This window comes from Onychostoma macrolepis, chromosome 05 (genome assembly GCF_012432095.1).
Source record: "Onychostoma macrolepis isolate SWU-2019 chromosome 05, ASM1243209v1, whole genome shotgun sequence".
In the NCBI taxonomy this organism is placed as follows: Eukaryota; Metazoa; Chordata; class Actinopteri; order Cypriniformes; family Cyprinidae; genus Onychostoma; species Onychostoma macrolepis.
The window spans coordinates 11,140,290-11,161,110 of record NC_081159.1 but is presented as its reverse complement, the minus strand read 5'-3'; the positions used below and the strand labels follow the sequence as shown (position 1 = coordinate 11,161,110).

The following is a 20,821-nucleotide window of genomic DNA, read 5'->3' as shown; positions in this document are numbered from 1 at the left end:
ACCTTTTATTCTCTTTCGTTTCTCTGTTTAATGCTCTCTTTTAAATTCTATGGCCCAGATATTCAGCAACAGAATATAAATCTTATTGCTATAATCATTTCAGCTTTGTCGCTCCATACACCCAGATGGTTTTTAAGGCACGGATCCTAAAGACAAGCTGACAATGGAAAAATAACAACAGTTCAGGTAGTAAAAAGATAGTTTATTGTTTCATTTGTGAGTTATTCAACTTATGGGGGTGATTCATTTTTTAAAAGCCCTGAATAAATGAGCACTTGTGCTTTCCTCTGGGTCTACTTTCCATAAGAATTAAAATTCTGCTGTTGACTGGTCTATCACTGCTATCACTGTTTTCATTGAAATAAAATTTTTCCTTCCACCTCATATTATTTCCATCACCAGTTTTGAGAGAGTTTCTCGGGGGAATGCAAACATTTTGCCTTTGGCTCCGTCACTGCCATTACAAAGGAATGAAAATAAAGACTCAGGAATCTTGTTACGCTGTTTGAAACAAATGCTGTGTTAATAATTTATGCGCTGTAAAACATTCTAACTTAAAGTTTCAGTCCGTAACTTTTTTTGCTTAAAAATGATCCAAAATCAATATTTGAGCAAGTACATAACCAGCCAGTGTTCAAAACTATCTCCTTACTTTAGCCTGATTCACAATGGTTAGCTTATAATAATGTTTTCTAATCTGAGTGGTACGGGTAGATTTTTGCGGGAAATTCGAGCATGGCACTGTGTCATTACGTCATGTCTGTTTTCCCAGCTACTAGGCTATCGCATGTGAGAATCCTGCAGGTGGAGGATCGTTTATAGTCTTTTCTCACAGCAGCTAGAATAATTAAATGTATCATTTTGATGGCTGATTGTAATCAGAAAGTATTATGTGTTTATGAAACACATGTGAATGAAATGAAATTATATTCCAATTTTAAATGTGCTTCTGATTACAGAGAGCCTTATTTCACAAGATTTGTATTTTAAAGAAAACCAGTTCGAAGGGAGCATAATTTGCTTTTTGGGTTAAAATAATTCGAAGGACATGACAATTAGATATTAGACTGTACAGAAATTGAAATCTACACGCTAATACACACTATACTCATTGTCACGCAATGCTGATGCTGTTAACATTAATAATTTGAGAAAAAAGTATAACAATAATAATAATTTGCACAGTTTGATGTGATATGAACTAACCAATCTTTAGATTAAATCACCATTGGTAGCGCGATTTATTGTAATGTTTTTTTTTTCTCAGTTGGTCAGAACAAACATGGCAGACTTCTTGCTTACTTGTTCAGATGGCAATATACGATGAAAATTCTTATTTGGGTCATATATTCCAAGACGTAGGCTAGAATCTGTGATTGCGAAGCACGTAAACATCCACACCGGTGCAGTGACTGACAGCAACACATTCACCTCAAAATATTAGATTCATCCGCGCTGCAGCCATGCCGTAGTACATCCCACGCAAGCAAGATAATTCCGCAAGCAGCTGCAATTCCACATTTTCAAACAGAGATGGCGACAAAGAGGCAAAACTTACGGACTGCAGCTTTAAAAACCTAAGTTCAGCTGCTGCCTTAAATGTTTACATTTTTATTTTTTTTGGATTTACAAATAGTCTAATTTCAACTTAAATTATATTAAACTGACTTTTAAAAAAAAAGTTGAATCTCATAAGACCTAAAAAGTGATGTTGAAGTTGGTTAAAATATTTTGATGAATTAAATTAGTATAAAAACATTATTGATCACATCATTTTTTACAGTGTGACTTTAGAGAGGTAACAATAACTGGAGAACTAAATGGTATTTTAAATTATGGATTTATTGTTTTTGTATCAATGTGCTTGGCATTGTTTTCAGTTTCCATACAGAATTAGTGGAAGGAATTTGACAGTGTAGGTTTCTTTGTTATGCCAGTAGGTGGCGACAATATCTTTATGACTCATTGAATCATTCATTCAACCGATTCGTTCAAAACAGGAACGAAACAACTCAAGTGTTTGTTCTGAGACTCCACAGCTACCACACGACATACCAATTACGACTTTTGCATGTGACTGTTGTCAACTTTGGCTCCGTTTGAAATATTGTTTCTAAAAAGCAAGTTATACAATACTGAACTGCTGTAGCTATAAAAGCGATGTTGCTATTGGACCACCGTCAAAGGTACTCACAACGGCATTCTTGCTTTGTGATGTTTATTATATAATAATTAATAACTGTAAAATCATGCATGTTGTATATTTGTAGGTGTGCAAGGCAACAGATTAATCTCTTATCTTTTTGTTATTGTGCATTGCGTTTCTCTGCATCAGTCGTCTTTTTTGTCGTAGAAGTAGCTGTGTATGATTCTCAGCTTTGTTGAGTTGACAATCAACCCTGGACCCTGCTGAGAAAACACAATCAGCCATAAGCACTTGTCCCCTACTGGTCTCCATACACCACTCCCTGCTGTGTCAACAGCCCCAGTCATCACTAAACTGCTTTCATACAGCTCGGCTAACCAGCAGACTCACTCTCTATCACCTGTCTAACGGCACTACAACTTCAGTAAGCCAAAACAGACAGCTTTGATAGCTGGTTAAATACAGACTTTTACTATTACTTGTTGCTGATTTAACTGCATATGCTTAAAGGGATAGTTCACCCAAAAATCATTTACTCACTCTCATGTTCTTCCAAAACTGTGTGACTTTCTTTTTTTGTATAACATTTTGAATAATGTATGAGAGACAGACAATCTTTATTGTCATTATCCAGTACAAAAAAAGCTATGCTTGCTACTCCATCAGTGCTATAATGCAAACCTAAAAATATTTAAATAATTAGTTAATAAATCTGAGATGTTTAAAAACAACATTAAAATGGTAATCACAATAGTAATACTAGATGCTCTTTTCCAGTTAAAGTGGATTGGGATGGGAGCTTTTAAGTAACTAAATTATGTTTTTGGCACTTTTTTAAACTAATGTTAAAAATGGAAAAATAAGAAGAAATGTTTGGTATGACCTTTTTAACTGAGCAGCTTGCTGAAAAGTGAAATGCCTGACATGATCTCAGGAGTCTTCATTACAAGTAATGAACATCTGGAGACAAATGTGTCTTTTATGCCTCTATGAGTCTGCGGTATTATTAGAAAGTGAGACATGCATTTATCATACACATGTTCTGCTTCATAAAGTAAATGCAATTGTATAATCACAAATCTTAAAGTAGTTCACCTCCAAAGTGAATCTATTTAGCAGGCTTGTTACTGTACCAGAAAAGCAGTTTACTGCTCATTATTAATTGCTGTGCTGGTTCTACAGCAGCAAAATTGTGAGTGCTTGGTCACAAAGAAAGCTGCTGTATCAGTTGAGAATTTACACTTGGAGAAATCAGCAAATCTCTGAAACGTTTTGTGCATTGCAACACATGCACAAAGTGTCACTGCATCTCTTTTAAATACAACTATCAATCCACCAGTTTCTTCCCATCTCTGTCTATTATGCTCTCTGTGTCTGACAAAACAGCTAAAATTCAGTCTTATGTAATATTGTAGCTCTTCCCTCTTTCCATGACTTACAGTGGAGCAAAAAAGTATTTAGTCAGCCACCAATTGTGCAAGTTCTCCCACTTAAAAAGATGAGAGAGGCCTGTAATTTTCATCATAGGTATACCTCAACTATGAAAATCCAGAAAATCACATTGTAGGATTTTTTAAAGAATTGATTTGCAAATTATGGTGGAAAATAAGTATTTGGTCAATAACACAATTTCATCTCAATACTTTGTTATATACCCTTTGTTGGCAATGACAGAGGTCAAACGTTTTCTGTAAGTCTTCACACACTGTTGCTGGTATTTTGGCCCATTCCTCCATGCAGATCTCCTCTAGAGCAGTAATGTTTTGGGGCTGTCGCTGGGCAACACAGACTTTCAACTCCCTCCAAAGATTTTCGATGGGGTTGAGATCTGGAGACTGGCTAGGCCACTCCAGGACCTTGAAATGCTTCTTACGAAGCCACTCCTTCGTTGCCCGGGCGGTGTTTTTTTAATTTTCATACTTTTCAGTTGGCCAAGACTTCTAAAAATCCTTTCTTTGTATTGGTCTTAAGTAATATTCTAATATTTTGAGATACTGATTTTTGACTTTCATGAGCTGTAAGCTCTAATCATCAAAATTAAAAGAAATAAACATTTGAAATATATCAGTCGGTGTGTAATGAATGAATATAATATACAAGTTTCACTTTTTGAATGGAATTAGTGAAATAAATCAACTTTTTGATGATATTCTAATTATATGACCAGCACCTGTATATATATATATATATATATATATATATATATATATGTATGTATGTGTATTAAATATACACAGACATACATACATAGCCTACATACATACATACAAGTTTGCATCCCCCTTTCAGAATCTGCAGAATGTTAATTATTTATTTCAGAATGTTAATATCAAAATAAGAGGGATCATACAAAATGCATGTTATTGTTTATTTAGTACTGACCTGAATAAGATATTTCACATAAAAGATGTTTAAATGTGGGGTGAAAGCTTTTTGAATTTAAAGATCAGGGTAAATTTAGCTTATTTTGTCTTCTGGGAAACATGTAACTATCTTCTGTAGCCTCTGAAGGGCAGTACTAAATGAAAAAAAAAAGGTATAAAGGCAAAATAAGAAAAATGTACACATCTCCATTCTGTTCAAAAGTTTTCACTCCCTGGCTCTTATTGTATGGTTTTTCCTTCTGGAGCATATGCATATGAGTCCCTCAGTTGTCCTCAGTGTGAAAAGATGGATCTCGAAATCATACAGTCATTGTTGGAAAGGGTTCAAATACACAAAAATGCTGTAAAACTAAATAATTTGTGGGACCTGAAGGATTTGTATGAAGAACAGCAAGCAGTTTAACTGTTCAGGACAAACAAGGATTCATGAACAACTATCACTAAACAAAAAAACACAGCTGTGGATCATTCAGGTAAGAACACATTAAGAATCAAGGGGATGTAAACTTTTGAACAGGGTAATTTTTATAAATTCAGCTATTATTTTCTCTTGTGGACTATATGTACACATCTTTTATGTGAAATATCTTATTCAGATCAGTACTAAATAAACAATAACATGCATTTTGTATGATCCCTGTTATTTTGGTAAAATAGTTAACATTTTGCATATCCTGAAAGGGGGATGTAAACTTTTGACCTCAACTGTTTATGTCTGAATTTATTTATTTACTTCTAATGAACCAAGCTTTTCCCTTTTTTCCAGTCGCAGTTTTTTCTGCTACAGAAGAATATCATTATTTTATTTTATTATATTTTGTTTTATTTTACCTCTAAGTTCACCCATGTTTCATCAAAGTAGTCATTTAGGAAAAAATAGACTCAGATTGTGTGTATATTGCTGTATTTAGCAGACTTGCAGGGTGGTTTTCCTTTATATCTGTGTACCATCTGCAGTATCCTAATTCTGCTCTAGATGAGGCATCTTTGTGAAATACACAATAGCTGAAGTTCTTTTTCAGTTAAATCCTTTGATGAGGTCTTCTATATAGAATTCTGAGATCACTAAAATCTGATACATTTTTAATGGTTATTTGTTTTTCCTTTGGGCTACTTATGTAATCAACATTTTTTACCGTATACAAACTCCCTTGCTTATAGCATCGTCACGGAAAGTCTCCTGCCTTTCACCCAGAAAACAACAAAGAAAGTCCTCAGGTGAAAACATCAGTCAATTGAAAGTTTAATGGTGTTCTTGTTCTGAAAAGCAGCTGCATATAAACCAGTATATATAAATCAGCCGCCAAACAAGAATGAAGACAAAAACAAACTCTCCTGAATACGACTGCGTCAGTCTGTGTGTTTCTCCGCCTGAGGTGTGTGTTCTCACTGTTTCACGTTGTTTTTTCCCCACCTCCTCTTATTTACTGCAGGTAGCATTGTGTATTTGGGAATGATGATAGGGGCCTTCTTCTGGGGCGGCATGGCTGACAAGGTGGGCAGAAGGCAGTGTCTGCTCATTTGCATGTCCATGAATGGCTTCTTCGCCTTCCTGTCGTCTTTTGTGCAGGGCTATGGCTTCTTCCTGCTCTGTCGCATGATAGCTGGCTTCGGGTGAGTCTGTGTCCTGCACCACACAATCTGTGGTACATCCTCAAGATATTAAATTTGTCAAGTCCAAAATGTGGATCTTGACATAGACTTTAGGTTTTGTAATACAAAGAAATATATAAATATGGAGACTACTGTTTAAATGTTTGGGGTCAGTAAGATTTTTGTTAAAAGAAATGAATACTTTTATTTAGAAAGGATGCATTAAATTGATCAAAAGTGACAGTTAGATTTCTATTTCTCTCAACCTTGGTCAGCAGAGACCCTAAAAGGTTGAACAGTAGTGTGGGTGTAATATAAAAGATATATATTTATATAAAATATAAAAAGCTATTGATATAAAGAAGAGAAGTATAAAGATGTTGATGGGGAAAATACTGGTTATGATTGTGGCTAATATTTGATACCATAATCCATGTCCTTGTAGGTTTTTTTGAGCACATAGATACAGTACATCCTATGGTGATTCCTGTGAAGTTTGTAGTGAAGACTCCCTCACGCAACACTGTAAAAATATATCTGTCGCTCTTGTGTGTAAGCAAGCAGACATAGGAACCTATCCATTTAACACATTACCTAGATACAGTCTCCACCTGCATTTTGACATGGGTTTCTGGAAAGCATTCTCTGTTGGTATCATGAGGAACTATACAATGGGCATCTTTTATCAACCCACCTCTAAAACGAGAATGTCTCTCCTATTCTTTAGATAATAGTCTTTTTCAGACAGACAATACATTACATCTGGCTGGATCAATAGCCTCTGCAGTGCTGCGTTCTTGACGCTCTGATTCTCCATTGCTGGCGGAGACTGTCTGTGGCTCTACGGCTAAAGCACTTGTCTCTCTGATGATGGAGTTATTGTGCCCCCTATTAGGCATTTCATAGAATGTTGTTGCTAATTAAACTGTCCATATGGTTGTAGTGATGAATGGTATCATGTACAGTAAGATTTCATAATGTTCTTGAAAGATGCCAAAATCCTTTTTTTCAGAATTCTTTGATGAATAGGAAGTTATGAAAAAATAAAAATCACTGCTCAAATTCAGTTTTGGGTGCGTAGATCAATCAATAACATCACTTTCAAGTAAGGGATATGCACTCGCTCTATCTTCTTAATAACTTTTCAATTTATTTTAATTTTGCAACAGAGCAATCGTCAGTCAAACGTTTCGGCAGCAAGCCTTCTTCAGTAAATCAACACTGAAGGCGAATAGAAAGAATAAAAAATAATAATTTTAAAAATGTAAAAATATTTACTGTAATCTTTGATCAATTTAATGCGTCCTGACTGAATAAAAGTGTTTATTTAATGCATCCTTACTAAAAAAAAACAAAAAAAAACTTTTGAGCAATAGTTTACTTAACAGAAAAAATGTAATATTCTTTGATTCGTTTAAATGCTAACATTTAGTAATTGGACATTACAATGTTTTTTATTTGAATATTGATCTGAAGAAGACACCCAGGACTAATTAATCTCACTGACTAGACTCATTTCGTTTTTCTGTGGACACAGAGTAGTGTTTTAATTAAATCTAGCCAATTTCTTTACACCAACAGAGTGTAAAGGAATGTTCTTTATTGTCCTCAAGCAGAAAAATATTCTTTCTATTTAGTAATTTTTTTTAGCAATTAAAGCTTTTTTATTTTTAAGCAGTTTTCACTTTTTTTAATTTGTAATTTTTCAGTCTTAAAATATTTTTTGTCTGCATAATGTACGGTATAACACGTTTTTAGGTTGATTCTTCTGATAAGTGTAGCATTATCAAAGCTTTCTTGACGTGTTTTTCAACCAGTGGTAGACCGTTTGGAAAACCATATTGAAATAATTTTTGCAATTCCTTTTGGGGATGGTAGCAAGTTTTATTAACAGAAATGACATGCTTTAAATTACACGCTTAAACACAACTTAAATAGGTCCACAGATCCACATGTTTTAAAATTACGCTATAAAGGAAGGTACATGAAAAAGAAACAGCTGTCATAATTTGCTGAGCTTTTGGACCCTCTGAACTTTATTCTTCCTTGTCTTGTCCTTCAGGATTGGTGGAGCGGTACCCATTGTCTTCTCATACTTTGCTGAGGTGTTGGCAAGAGAGAAGCGTGGAGAGCATCTGAGCTGGCTCTGCATGTTCTGGATGATTGGGGAGATTTATGCCTCTGCCATGGCCTGGGCCATCATACCTCACTATGGTAACAGAACAAGATTATTTTACTAATCATCATTATCAAGGTTTTTAATTATTTGACAATATATATATATATATATTTTTTTTTTTTTAATTTTATTTTACATTGTTACAGAAGATTTCTATTTCAAACAAATGCTATGCTACATGTCTAAAAGCCATGGGACTATAACTGTACATGTCTAAAATAACATGGTTTTATCAAGGTACCATCTCCAAAAAACTATGATGATGCTTTCTAGTAAGCAAGCAAAATTTGAAGATAACAAATGTTATCTTTTCATTTCCATATAAATGAAGTAACACAGGACACAGGTAGAGTCCGATTACAACAATGTTCTCGGCAAGCTCAGGTCAAAGTGTCTGCTGTTCCTCCAGCACGTGTGGGCTGTCCTCTCACTGGCAGTGATGACTGTGAGGGAGCGGAGAACAGTGGAGCTTTAGGTTAAGTGATTAATGTAGAAACAGAGCACTGCAGGGATATTTAAAGGATAAAGTGACTCCTGTGGGGGAAAGCATAGCCCGATGATTTATGAGAACCTCTACTCTGGAAATAAGCTGCACTCATCAGTAACGAAATGATGGAATAGAGGGGAAGGGAGGAGGAAAGGAGGTGAATGGGTATGGAGAGGAGTCTCTTGGCCAAAACGACAGACCGTTTTCACTCCTATTTTGGGAGGCGGGGGGAGGTGTTTGCTCTGTTTTGTTCTCTCTGAACAGATCGTAATGAGGTTTTTCTCCTTGCCTTGTGAGACAAAACGAAAGGAGTGCTTGATTTATGAATGGCTCACGGTGGAGCCCAAGCAGGGGACAAGCTGTCAGACACAGCGGCTTGGAGAGTATTAGGGAGTCTGTATTATTGTCTGGAATCAATGGGAAACAGTCATAGGCTCTGAAAATTGGGTGTCTGTGTATACGTGTTGGGGGAGCAGAAGGAAGCGGAGCAGCTATGGGTGGGTAGTTTACATTCAATCTCCCTGTTCTCAAAGTACATGGTCATTCAGCGATCATTTACTGTATCTCACTGTTTACATTTACAAATTTTTGCCAATCTCAATCAATTCAATCCATCGTGTAGGTTCTTAAGACGTATAGCCTAACCTAAATGCATTATGGCACTACATATGTATTTTTTAATCAGATTGAGAAATTATTTAAGATCTACACCACCCCTTTTAATATATTGAAATTTAATTTGGATCAAGTTCAGTCTGATTGATTTAATTATAAATGGATTATTATATAGTTTGGTTGGATGTAAACTACTGTGACATGGCACGTCTCCTGAAGAGGGCGCACAATTTGAGGTATCGTTCATGTTTGTTATGCTGACAGTCTGGGAGTTATGCACCAAAGTACAATACATAGAGTGTGGAGTTTGTTTAAATCTCTGACTGTAATAGTAATAATAATGAATGAAATATAAATGGAAATGAGATTGAGTTGCGTACTATGCACTGTGTGTACTATATGGGTAATTCATCAGTTTCCTGGCATTTTTAAAAGCTCTATTGCCATTTATCACTTGGTTTGTATATCCACATGCAGACTAAATACAGTCCTTCCTAGCATTCCTACACTCTCAGAAATAAAGGTACAAAAGCTGTCACTGGGGCAGTATCTTTTCAAAAGGTACACTTTTGTACCTATTAGGTTCAAATATGTACACTTTAAGTACTAATATGTACCTTTAAGGTACCAAAACGGACCCTTTAGGCACAAACATGTACCTTTTGAAAAGGTACCGCCCCACTGACAGCTTTTGTACCTTTATTTCTGAGAGTGTAGCAGTCCTTCCTACTATAAAATTCTGAAAATCTCTATTCTAAAATCTAGTGAACTCCCTACTGTCCACTGCCTACATAGTCAGCTCTCTCTTAATGCAGCATGAAAAACAACCTTATTATAGTCATTTATTTGGAGCGCTGTTCATCAGCAGGAACTGTATACAATACAGCAAGTGGTGCAAAAGAGGTTAGACTCACAATTGATTTCAATAGAGTTTGGAGTTAGCATGCTAAGCTAACTCCACAGTATCTTCACATATGAGTACAAAGAGGCTAATAAAAACACATAGAACACAAATATGGTGAATAGTCATTTATAAAAAATATATATATATATATTAGCCATGATTTTTAGGACTGAATAAACATTTGTCCTACCTCATGTGCCTCTTTCAGAATCGCATATTAGAATATCACTTTTACTGTTTTTACCATATTTTTTATGGAAGAAATAGCAAGAGTATTATGCTAGTATGCAATTCTGAATTCATTGAGCTTGCAATACATTCTGGGGTTTCCTTCTTCATAAAGAAAATGTAAATATTAGGTTTCTGTTGGTGCCTATGATGCTTTAAATTACTGCATCTGAATGCAGCTTGCTAGGTTTTGGAACACAATAAAAAATAAATGTCCTTACAATTGGAAATGTTTCAAGTCATTACAACATTTGCTTTTACACAGTTTGCGTGTGTGTGTCGTTTTATTAGCATTAAAACCGACTGTGAGTAGAGCCACTGGCAAGGCGCTGTACAAAACGGTAGATCTGCTATAGCTGCTGACTCAGTCACCCGTTTCCTCAGTCAATTATGCACATAATCTACGTAATGAGATTTCCAATGACATGGGTGAAACATTAACCCTCTGGGCTTGCCTGCTGTTGCAATCACAGCTTCATAACTCTCACTTATACTGCAGTGTAGTGTTACCTTCATTATTTACCACAGGTCTTCACAGAGATATGCTAATGAACACACACACACAAAGAAAGAATTCCATATTTCATCATGCCGTATTCCTCTCTTTCAAAACTTAGGGTTTTTATCTACTATGTGTATTATGTGACTTTTTCTTTTTAGGACATGTTATTTTATATGTGACCCATTATGATTATTTAATTCACAAAGTAGATAAGTTTGTTTCATTATCAGAACACATTTGGAGAAATATACCATTACATCACTTGCTCACCAATGGATCCTCTGCAGTGAATGGGTGCCGTCAGAATGAGTCAAAACAGCTGATAAAAGCAGCACGATAATTCACAAGTAATCAACACAACTTCAGTCCATCAGTTAATGTCTTGTGAAGTGTAATTAATGTACTGGAGTTGTGTGGATTACTTGTGGATTATGCTATTTGGACTATTTTGATGGCACCCATTCACTGCAGAGGATCCATTGGTGAGAAAGTGATGTAATGATAAATTCATTCAAATCTGTTCCGATGAAGAAACAAACTCATCTACATTTTAAGCAATTTTAAATTTTTGGGTGTACTATTCCTGGCCACTTTACATTACCATAAGTGAAAGACACTTAAGCCTTTCAAAAAGACATGTCCACTTGTTTTACAGCTCAGTGCATAAGACATTACCGGTAAAGAAGAAGATGCATATGGAGTAGAAGTAGAAAAGAAGCCACTTAAAATGAAATATAATGAGAAAAACACATTTTCAGCCTGGGATATATTTATTGAGCTCACTGAGTTCATGACAGTCTTAAAGCTGCTTTACGTGATTTCAGAAACCTGCCTGACACCACTTAGAAATGCAGAATAGTTTTGGGTGGTGTGTTGACAAGTCCTTTTATATATGCACGTAAGAATATCATAAACAGAACTGGGCAATCCTGTAGCTCAGTGTGCTCTCGATTCTCCTAGCCTCTATATCAAGAATATCATGCTCTGTACGCTTAACCACAACTTTACTGTTTTGAAATATGTAGATCAGTGCAAGATACTGTAAATTAAGCAGTTTGATTTTGTAAGGTTTCTATAATATTTCAGCACACGAACAACAAACACACAAATTTGTTACATTCCCCTTTACCTTTACCTTCCTAATTTTTCTTAGGTTTAGTTTAGATTTTATTTAGGCTAATTTTTGATGAATATAAAAGATAAAAGAAACATTTGTTTATAATGGCAATTATGTCAGTTTTTATGTTTCATATTTTGAATTGTAGTTTTAGTAATTTTATGTGCTTTTGTAATTTTACTAGTTTTTTTGTTTAATCATTTCTATTTGACTGTATTTGAATTTCAATTTTAGCTTAAGCGGTTTATTACTTCAGCTTAAACTTGGTTTGGTTGACAATATAAGTTATAATATTTATATTTTATTTCAGCTTTATTTTGTTTTAGATTTAGAATTTTTTATTTAGTTATTCCATACTATGTTGCTAACTGAAATCAGGACAGCAGTATAAAAGGAAGACCAACCTATTGCACACATTAATACTGATGTTTTTCAGTTCTATCACCTGGAAAAGACGCCACACTCAGCTCTTATGTAATCAATCAGCGTTGGACAAATGAAATGGATGTGTTCACTCAGACCATAATCACTGTGACATGCCAACAGATACTGATAGATGTTTCTAGTTCAAATTCTACAGTCTTATGGCTTGAAGTGCTACCAGGCAGCCAAGCCCTTTGTCTCTTTTGGATCAATAACATGAAAAATTGTCTGATGTTTTTCTCAGGCTGGAGTTTCAGTATGGGCTCAGCTTATCAGTTCCACAGCTGGAGGGTGTTTGTGGTCGTGTGTGCTCTCCCCTGCGTCTGTGCCGTGGTGGCCTTAACGTTCATGCCAGAGAGCCCCAGATTCTACTTGGAGGTAAGGAGTGTCTGGAATTAGGTGGAGAGACACAAAGAAAGTGTATAATTCATTATACAACCCGAATTCCGGAAATGTTGGGACGTTTTTTTAAATTTGCATAAAATGAAAACTAAAAGACTTTCAAATCACATGAGCCAATATTTTATTCACAATAGAACATAGATAACATAACAGATGTTTAAACTGAGAAATTTTTCAATTTTATGCACTAGGGATGTACCGGTATGAAAATATATAATCACGGTTATAGTGACCAAAATTATAACGGTTATCAGTATTATCATGGTATTGTTAAAATGTGCTGAAAATGTTTAAAAAGTACCGGCACATAAATCACTTCACCAAGTTTTATATTTAAAAATCAACAAACAACAAATAAAATGACTTTTTGTTTGCATAATCACTAAAACAATAACATTACCAATGATGTTCAGATTTTAAATGACAACTTGACTGAGAACAGTTTAATAACATGTTCAAATATCAAAATGTTCAAATAAAGCGTTGAATAAGTTTCATATGAAGGTAAACCTCACATCTCAGCCTTTAAATAAAGAAAAGGGTTAAGTCAAAATGATAATTGATTATTAAATGATTATATGTATTTTATCTGCTCCATAAATAATTCTAGATAGCTTATCTGAATTGTTTAAATGTGTAGAATCCACATAAGCTTGTTTTTCTTTTCCTCAACCAGTCAATATTACAGCAGGGCATGCAAATTCGGTCCGTTTTTGGTCAGTCACAAACTGCACACAGGCTGAATATAAATATAAGTCTTTGTAAATCCACTCTCTGACACTAGGTGGCGCTTATAGAAAAGCTGAATTACAGCTTTTTCCCGTAAACTCAATGGACAAAGCAGTATTGCGATTAAGAACAGTTCCTTTAGGTATTACATGGAGCGAAGATGAAAACAAAATGCCATCGAATCGTTTCTGAAGACAGTACTTTACCTTCAGAGGTACTTTATAATTAATTCATTCATATATTCATTTGTAAAATTCCCTTAGCACTCTTTTAAAACCTCCCAGCTTTTCTGCCCTATTTTCACTCAAAACGAAACTACTCTGCGCACTGTGAGCATGTGAGACTGTTACTTAAATTCTGCTTTATGCTGTACAGCATTTATTTATCATGAGTTGTTCAAATTACGGTAATCGAATACGGTTTTAATGATAATTAAAAATATGAAACGGTAATACTAACCAACTAATTTTATCATGATTTATCGTCAAACTGGTAATCGTTACATCCCTATTATGCACGAAATGAGCTCATTTCAAATTTGATGCCTGCTACAGGTCTTAAAATAGTTGGGACGGGGGCATGTTTACCATGGTGTAGCATCTCCTCTTCTTTTCAAAACAGTTTGAAGATGTCTGGGCATTGAGGTTAGGAGTTTCTGGAGTTTTGGTGATGGAATTTGCTCCCATTCTTGCCTGATATAGGTTTCCAGCTGCTGAAGAGTTTGTGGTCATCTTTGATGTATTTTTCGTTTAATGATGTGCCAAATGTTCTCTAGGTGAAAGATCTGGACTACAGGCAAGCCAATTTAGCACCCGGACTCTTCTATTACGAAGCCATGCTGTTGTAATAGCTGCAGTATGGTTTTGCATCGTCCTGCTGAAATACACGTCATCTGGAGGGGAGCATATGTTTCTCTAAAACCTTTAAATACTTTTCAGCATTCATAGTGCCTTCCAAAACATGCAAGCTGCCCATACCGTATGCACTTATGCACCCCCATACCATCAGAGATGCTGGCTTTTGAACTGAATGCTGATAACATGCTGGAAGCTCTCCCTCCTCTTTAGCCCAGAGGACACAGCGTCCGTGATTTCCAACAAGAATGTCAAATTTGGACTCGGCTGACCAGAGAACACTTTTCCACTTTGAAACAGTCCATTTTAAATGAACCTTGGCCCACAGGACACGAGGGCGCTTCTGGACCATGTTCACATATGGCTTCCTTTTTGCATGATAGAGCTTTAGTTGGCATCTGCAGATGGCATGGCAGATTGTGTTTACCGACAGTGGTTTCTGGAAGGATTCCTGGGCCCATTTAGTAATGTCAATGACAGAATCATGCCGATGAGTGATGCAGTGTCGTCTGAGGGCCCGGAGACCATGGGCATCCAACAAAGGTCTTTGGCCTTGTCCCTTACACACAGAGATTCCACAATCTTTTTACGCACTTTTTCACAGATTGGAGAGCCTCTGCCCATCTTTACTTCTGAGAGACTCTGCCTCTCTAAGACATCCCTTTTATAGCTAATCATGTTACAGACCTGATGTCAGTTAACTTAATTAGTTGCTAGATGTTCTCCCAGCTGAAACTTTTCAAAATGTGTTGCTTTTTCAGCCCTTTGTTGCCCCCATGCCAACTTTTTTGAGACCTGTAGCAGGCATCAAATTTGAAATGAGCTCATTTAGTGGATAAAAGTGTAAAATTTCTCCGTTTAAACATTTGTTATATTCTCTATGTTCTATTGTGAATAAAATATTGGCTCATGTGATTTGAAAGTCTTTTAGTTTTCATTTTATTCAAATTTAAAAATGTCCCAACATTTCCGGAATTCGGGTTGTAGCTTTGGTTGAGTTTGAAATAAGAGCATCTCAGATGCTTGTGGCTGCTTTATTGTTAACTGCTTGTTTCTAAAAACATCAGTTTATGACTTGAACATCTGAAGAAACAGCCTGATTTAAGGAAACACGACTCTCTTTGAAGCTAATGACGCGTGCTTGTCGTGACTCCCTACGCCCCTCTTTTAGGCCTGCTGTGGCAATAGAGGTGGGCGGCTGTCATCTAGCGCTGCGGTTTCCTCTTAATCCAGTTAATCTCTTAGGGATTTTTCTGCTCTATCCTTTCAGGTGGGGAAGCACGATGAGGCCTGGATGATCCTCAAGCAGATTCATGACACAAACATGCGAGCGCGTGGACAGCCTGAGAAAGTCTTCACCGTGAGTCGATTCCCTCACTACGCTAACTTTAAGCTGCTTAGAGCACCAACCATGCTTTAAAGTTGCTTAAATTCATACATGATTGTCTCATCCTGCCCTGTATGTGGGCTTCACGGATGTTTCTGGTGTCATTTACTGAGCTGCTTGGTGAGCAGCCTAGTGATGAAGATCAAGCTGTCATCCAAATTGGATGCTCTTATACCTACCTAAGAATTTTTCCCTCTTTTAAATACTGAGTATAAGTCAAACTTAAAAAATATACACATTTCATTGCATTACATAACAAAAAAAATCCGTAGAATGAACCCCATATAGACTGCAGGCAAAAGTGGACTAAATCCGATTTGAGATCTTTTTCTTCAAACTTTTCACCAATTTACACTTGAATCTGATATGTAGCGAAAAAGAAAGATCTGAGTAACAAATCAAGATTGAGAACTAAGGCTTACAGTGTGAACGTAACCCTAGTAACTGGTGTTTCTTCTTGTAGGTGAACAGAATTAAGATCCCAAAGCAGACTGATGAGTTTGTCGAGATGCAGACCGAATCTGGCAACCTTTTCTCAAAAGTGATCTTCAGAATAAAAACTGAGCTTCATGGGGTGAGGTTCATGATGTGTAACCTGTAAGAAATAATATCATCTATGTAATCATTAGCATACATTACTGAATACTTGTGATAATTTTTTTGTGATCCATATAAAAATGATAAAACTCCTTTTTCTGTGTTTCCAGATTTGGATAAACTTCCTGAAGTGTTTTAATTATCCAGTGAAAGACATTACAGTCAAACTTGCTATTGTGTGGTTCACACTGTCATTTGGGTAAGATCTATCTATCTATCTATCTATCTATCTATCTATCTATCTATCTATCTATCCATCTTCCCATCTGTCTATCATCGCTCTATTTCTTTCATTCTTTCTTTCATATTATTAAAGAACTATACTTCTGCAGGTATTATGGTTTATCCGTGTGGTTCCCTGACGTCATCAAACATCTTCAGGCCGATGAATATGCCTCCAAAGTACAAAGGCATAACAATGAGCGCATTGAAGACTTCACCTTCAATTTCACCCTTGAGAACCAGATACACACTAATAGCTTATTTATCAATGACAGGTGACTTATTCAAACTGTAACAGTAATCTTCTTCTTATTGTACTAATTCTTATTCTGTGTGTGCATATTATCACATTAATCATTTTCTTTATCCGTACCTCAGGTTCGCAGGTATGAAATTCAAGTCTGTCACTTTCATCAATTCCACCTTTCAGAGCTGCTTTTTTGAGGATGTGACATCAGTGGGATCTTTCTTTCGAAACTGCACATTTATTGAGGCTGTCTTCTATAACACTGGTAAAACGGTCATTTATTTCTGAATACAAAACAGACCACTTTTTCTCCATTTTACCACTTTGCTGCATGTCTGCGCATCCTTGACCATCACTTTCTACTGTGGTTTAAATCTCATTAATTTATTCATTTGACAGATATTGACGACTCCAAACTTATAAACACAGATGTCATAAACAGCACATTTTACCACAACAAAACAGGCTGTCAAATGACATTTGAGGATGATTACAGTGCATACTGGGTCTACTTCGTCAATTTCTTGGGAACACTGGCTGTTCTGCCCGGTAACGTTGTATCTGCACTGCTCATGGACAAAATTGGCCGCTTGTCTATGTTAGGTGAGACAGATATTCAGATATTTTGCTGCAGGTTGTACCACTTTGCAGATGTATTTGAGATCCATACTTTTTTTTTATGTGTGAAAGAATAGTTTTGCAGTAAATATTCTGTGTTTTGTCAGGGTTTTCCATGATTCTGTCTGGTATCAGCTGCTTCTTCTTGTGGTTTGGCACCAGTGAGTCGATGATGATTGGGATGCTGTGCTTGTACAATGGGCTGAGTATCTCCGCCTGGAACTCCCTGGATGTTGTGACAGTAGAGCTGTACCCTACGGACAGAAGGTGGGTTTGTTCTCATACATAATAAAATATGCTAACAGACATGCAACAAAGCTGTTTAATGATCCCAAATCCCAAAGCCCATTAAATATCAATGTAACACCAACTTTTTACCTTTATTCTCTTCCATACTCCCTCCCTCCACTTCTCTATTTCAGAGGAACTGGATTTGGCTTCTGTAATGCCTTGTGCAAGCTAGCCGCGGTAATGGGAAATATGATTTTTGGAACTTTAGTGGGCATCACCAAAGCCATCCCCATTCTTCTGGCCTCCTCAGTGCTCGTAGGCGGAGGTCTGGTGGGATTGCGACTACCTGACACCAGGTCAAATGTTCTCATGTAACCCTTGTGTCGGAGGTCTGGAGAAACTTAAAAGGCTTGACTTAACCCTCATTCCTCATTGTTGTACTTATATTGTTCATAACAAGATACTTCTCAATTAGGCATCGTCATATTTTGACAATCTTTAGACTTTCTTTGCAATAATAAAACTTCTGCACCTTTATACTGTACAGTTCATTTAACCAAGACCCTCATGTTTCCTTGTGGCTTTTTAGAGCTTTATAATGGCCCAGGAATGAACGTGAGTGTAAATATTAATGTCCCCTTATTAAGACCTGAGCAAAACAACCTATTAATGAGCAATCCAAACCTGCTGCAAGTATGCAGAGAGGATGATCAGATACGCTGAAAGCTCAGCACAGCTGCATCACAGCTGGCTGACTGAATCCTGAGAATTACTAAAGAGATGAGAGACTGAGACCGGTCTACTGGTAAACAACTCTTTATTCAGTTAGTAGTTCCAGGATTTGACTATATAGTGAAAACATCATCCAAATATGGTATCATACATTTCTAATGAAAGAGAATATGGTTTTGTCATTGAATCAGTTTCACTGAGTATTGTGTAAGTTGATTACGAGGTTAAAACCCATCATTTTTTACAGTATTATTACTGTATTTTTTTTTTTGACAATCAAGTCTTTTGCATATGTACTCCAACCTCTGATGAAAAAGGCTACAACTGTGCACTCATTCTCAAAGTACATGTATAAAGTTCCTGCGGCCAGATTTATAAAAAACAAAAAAAAATCCTATTTTGTGCTCTGCAGTATATTTTGTTCATAAGTTTTTATTGCAAGCCTATTTGATTTCCTATACAACAGGCGTGTGTTATCGGACTTGTTCTGCCACTTTGTGATTTGTCTAATAGCGAATGGCCTTTTGAAACTGTGCCTCTCCTACATAAGATCATCATCACGTATGAACTTGAGGTGGCTGCTGTATTTGATATGATAGATTGTGTATCTGCCAGGGTCACTCATGCAAACCATCTTACGATCTGACAGAAAGGACTGATGAGAATCAATCTGGTGATGTCCCGGAAAGCCTCTTTTATGTACAGTGTCAAAGACTCATCTTGTTGACATGACAGGTTTGCGGGTGCAGAGGGAATTTAGAGGGCCCGCCTCAACATATGGGGTCTACAATCTGTGGAGAGGGGAAGAGAGATGTGTTTGATAACCACATGACACGTGATTCATTTACAGGTATCATTTCCAAGCCAAGTGAAGAAAATTCTGTTTTGGTTGATTCTACAACATACAAATATACATTTGAATACACTACCATTTAAAGGTTTGGGGTTAACATTGTAATTTAAGAAATTACAGGTAATACTTTTATTCAGCATGGATGCATTAAATTGATCAAAATCGACAGTAAAGACAATGTTATAAAACTTTCCTGTCTCAAATATATGCTGTCCTTCTCAACTTACTATTCATCAAAGTATCCTGGGAAAAAAAAAGCGGTACAACTATCGTCAGCATTGATATAAATAAGAAATATTTCTTGAGCACCAAATCGCCATATTAGAGTGATTTGTGAATCAGATCATATCACACTGCAAATTCTGCTTTGGAAACACATAATGTCAAATTTTAATTGTTTAGCTTTTACAATCAGTGCCAAATTCAGTTCTCTGAACAACATAAATCAGTCATTGTTACTATAGCTTTTGTTATGTTTTGAGAGGTCTACAATAAAAATTTCAGTTAAAAAGATTAGAACCTTATATAGGACCACTGATGTTTTTCATTTGATTTGGCTTCCAACTAACCGAAGTGGCTTAATGCTGTCTCACTCTCAGCAAAGCTATGCAGTTTCATGAAGGCGTTATTTATAAATGAGATTATAAATGATCAGTGCTGTACTGTCCTTGATCTAAGCCTGTCTTCATCTGAAAACCTCTTTTTTTAATTTATGCATATAGTTTAGTGTTAACATGCTGTCTGAAATGATGTGTGTGTGCTTGTGAACAGTACAAACTGTGTGTGTATATATCTGTGTATGGGTAAATGGTAAATGTGTGCTTATCCATGTATATTTTGTACATAGGGTTACAGTAATAGACTCACATGCTGAATACTGTGTGTAAACATTTTTGGGGACTGCAGTGGATGAATCTGTAGTGTATGTACACCGCTGAAACTGTTTACTGTTCATCTGTCATTGCAGCACTGTTCCTAAGCTGTCCTGAGACATCACTGAACAAAACTGCATGTATTAAACTTTTCGGGTCTGTGTGCTCAGCTCTCCAGAGAATGTCGCACTGTTGTGTGTTTTATGGCAGAAAAATACAGAAGAATAAAGCTGTCATATTTTGTGAAGGTAATAAAGATGTGCTGAAAAGTGTCTGTACCTGTTAATATGAAACAAAACTTATTAGAAGAAAATATGCACAGATTGGACTTACTAATTTGTGTAACACAAAGGTTAAATTGACTGCAAATGTGGTGTGTCAACACAGACAATATCAAATACAAGTATTTTTATAAAGGCTTGCCACATTTTAACTCGACATAACTGACCTAAAACGAGTTTTATTTGATGAGGCTGATATTCAGAGGTGGAGTAAATGT

The 20,821-nt window shown here is 36.1% G+C and overlaps 1 protein-coding gene across 1 annotated transcript in view; it reads left to right on the top strand.

Annotated features, from left to right (window-relative positions):
- sv2ca (synaptic vesicle glycoprotein 2Ca) overlaps window positions 1–20,594 on the top strand; it is a 31,271-nt gene extending 10,677 nt beyond the window's left edge. The window contains exons 3-13 of the mRNA XM_058777648.1: window positions 5,964–6,144; window positions 8,186–8,337; window positions 12,823–12,956; window positions 15,834–15,923; window positions 16,414–16,524; window positions 16,658–16,746; window positions 16,880–17,044; window positions 17,148–17,281; window positions 17,416–17,619; window positions 17,742–17,901; window positions 18,057–20,594. Coding sequence (XP_058633631.1) covers window positions 5,964–6,144; window positions 8,186–8,337; window positions 12,823–12,956; window positions 15,834–15,923; window positions 16,414–16,524; window positions 16,658–16,746; window positions 16,880–17,044; window positions 17,148–17,281; window positions 17,416–17,619; window positions 17,742–17,901; window positions 18,057–18,240 — 1,604 coding nt within the window. The 3' untranslated portion in view covers window positions 18,241–20,594. The remainder of the gene's footprint in view (window positions 1–5,963; window positions 6,145–8,185; window positions 8,338–12,822; window positions 12,957–15,833; window positions 15,924–16,413; window positions 16,525–16,657; window positions 16,747–16,879; window positions 17,045–17,147; window positions 17,282–17,415; window positions 17,620–17,741; window positions 17,902–18,056) is intronic.
- Window positions 20,595–20,821: the final 227 nt, after the last annotated feature.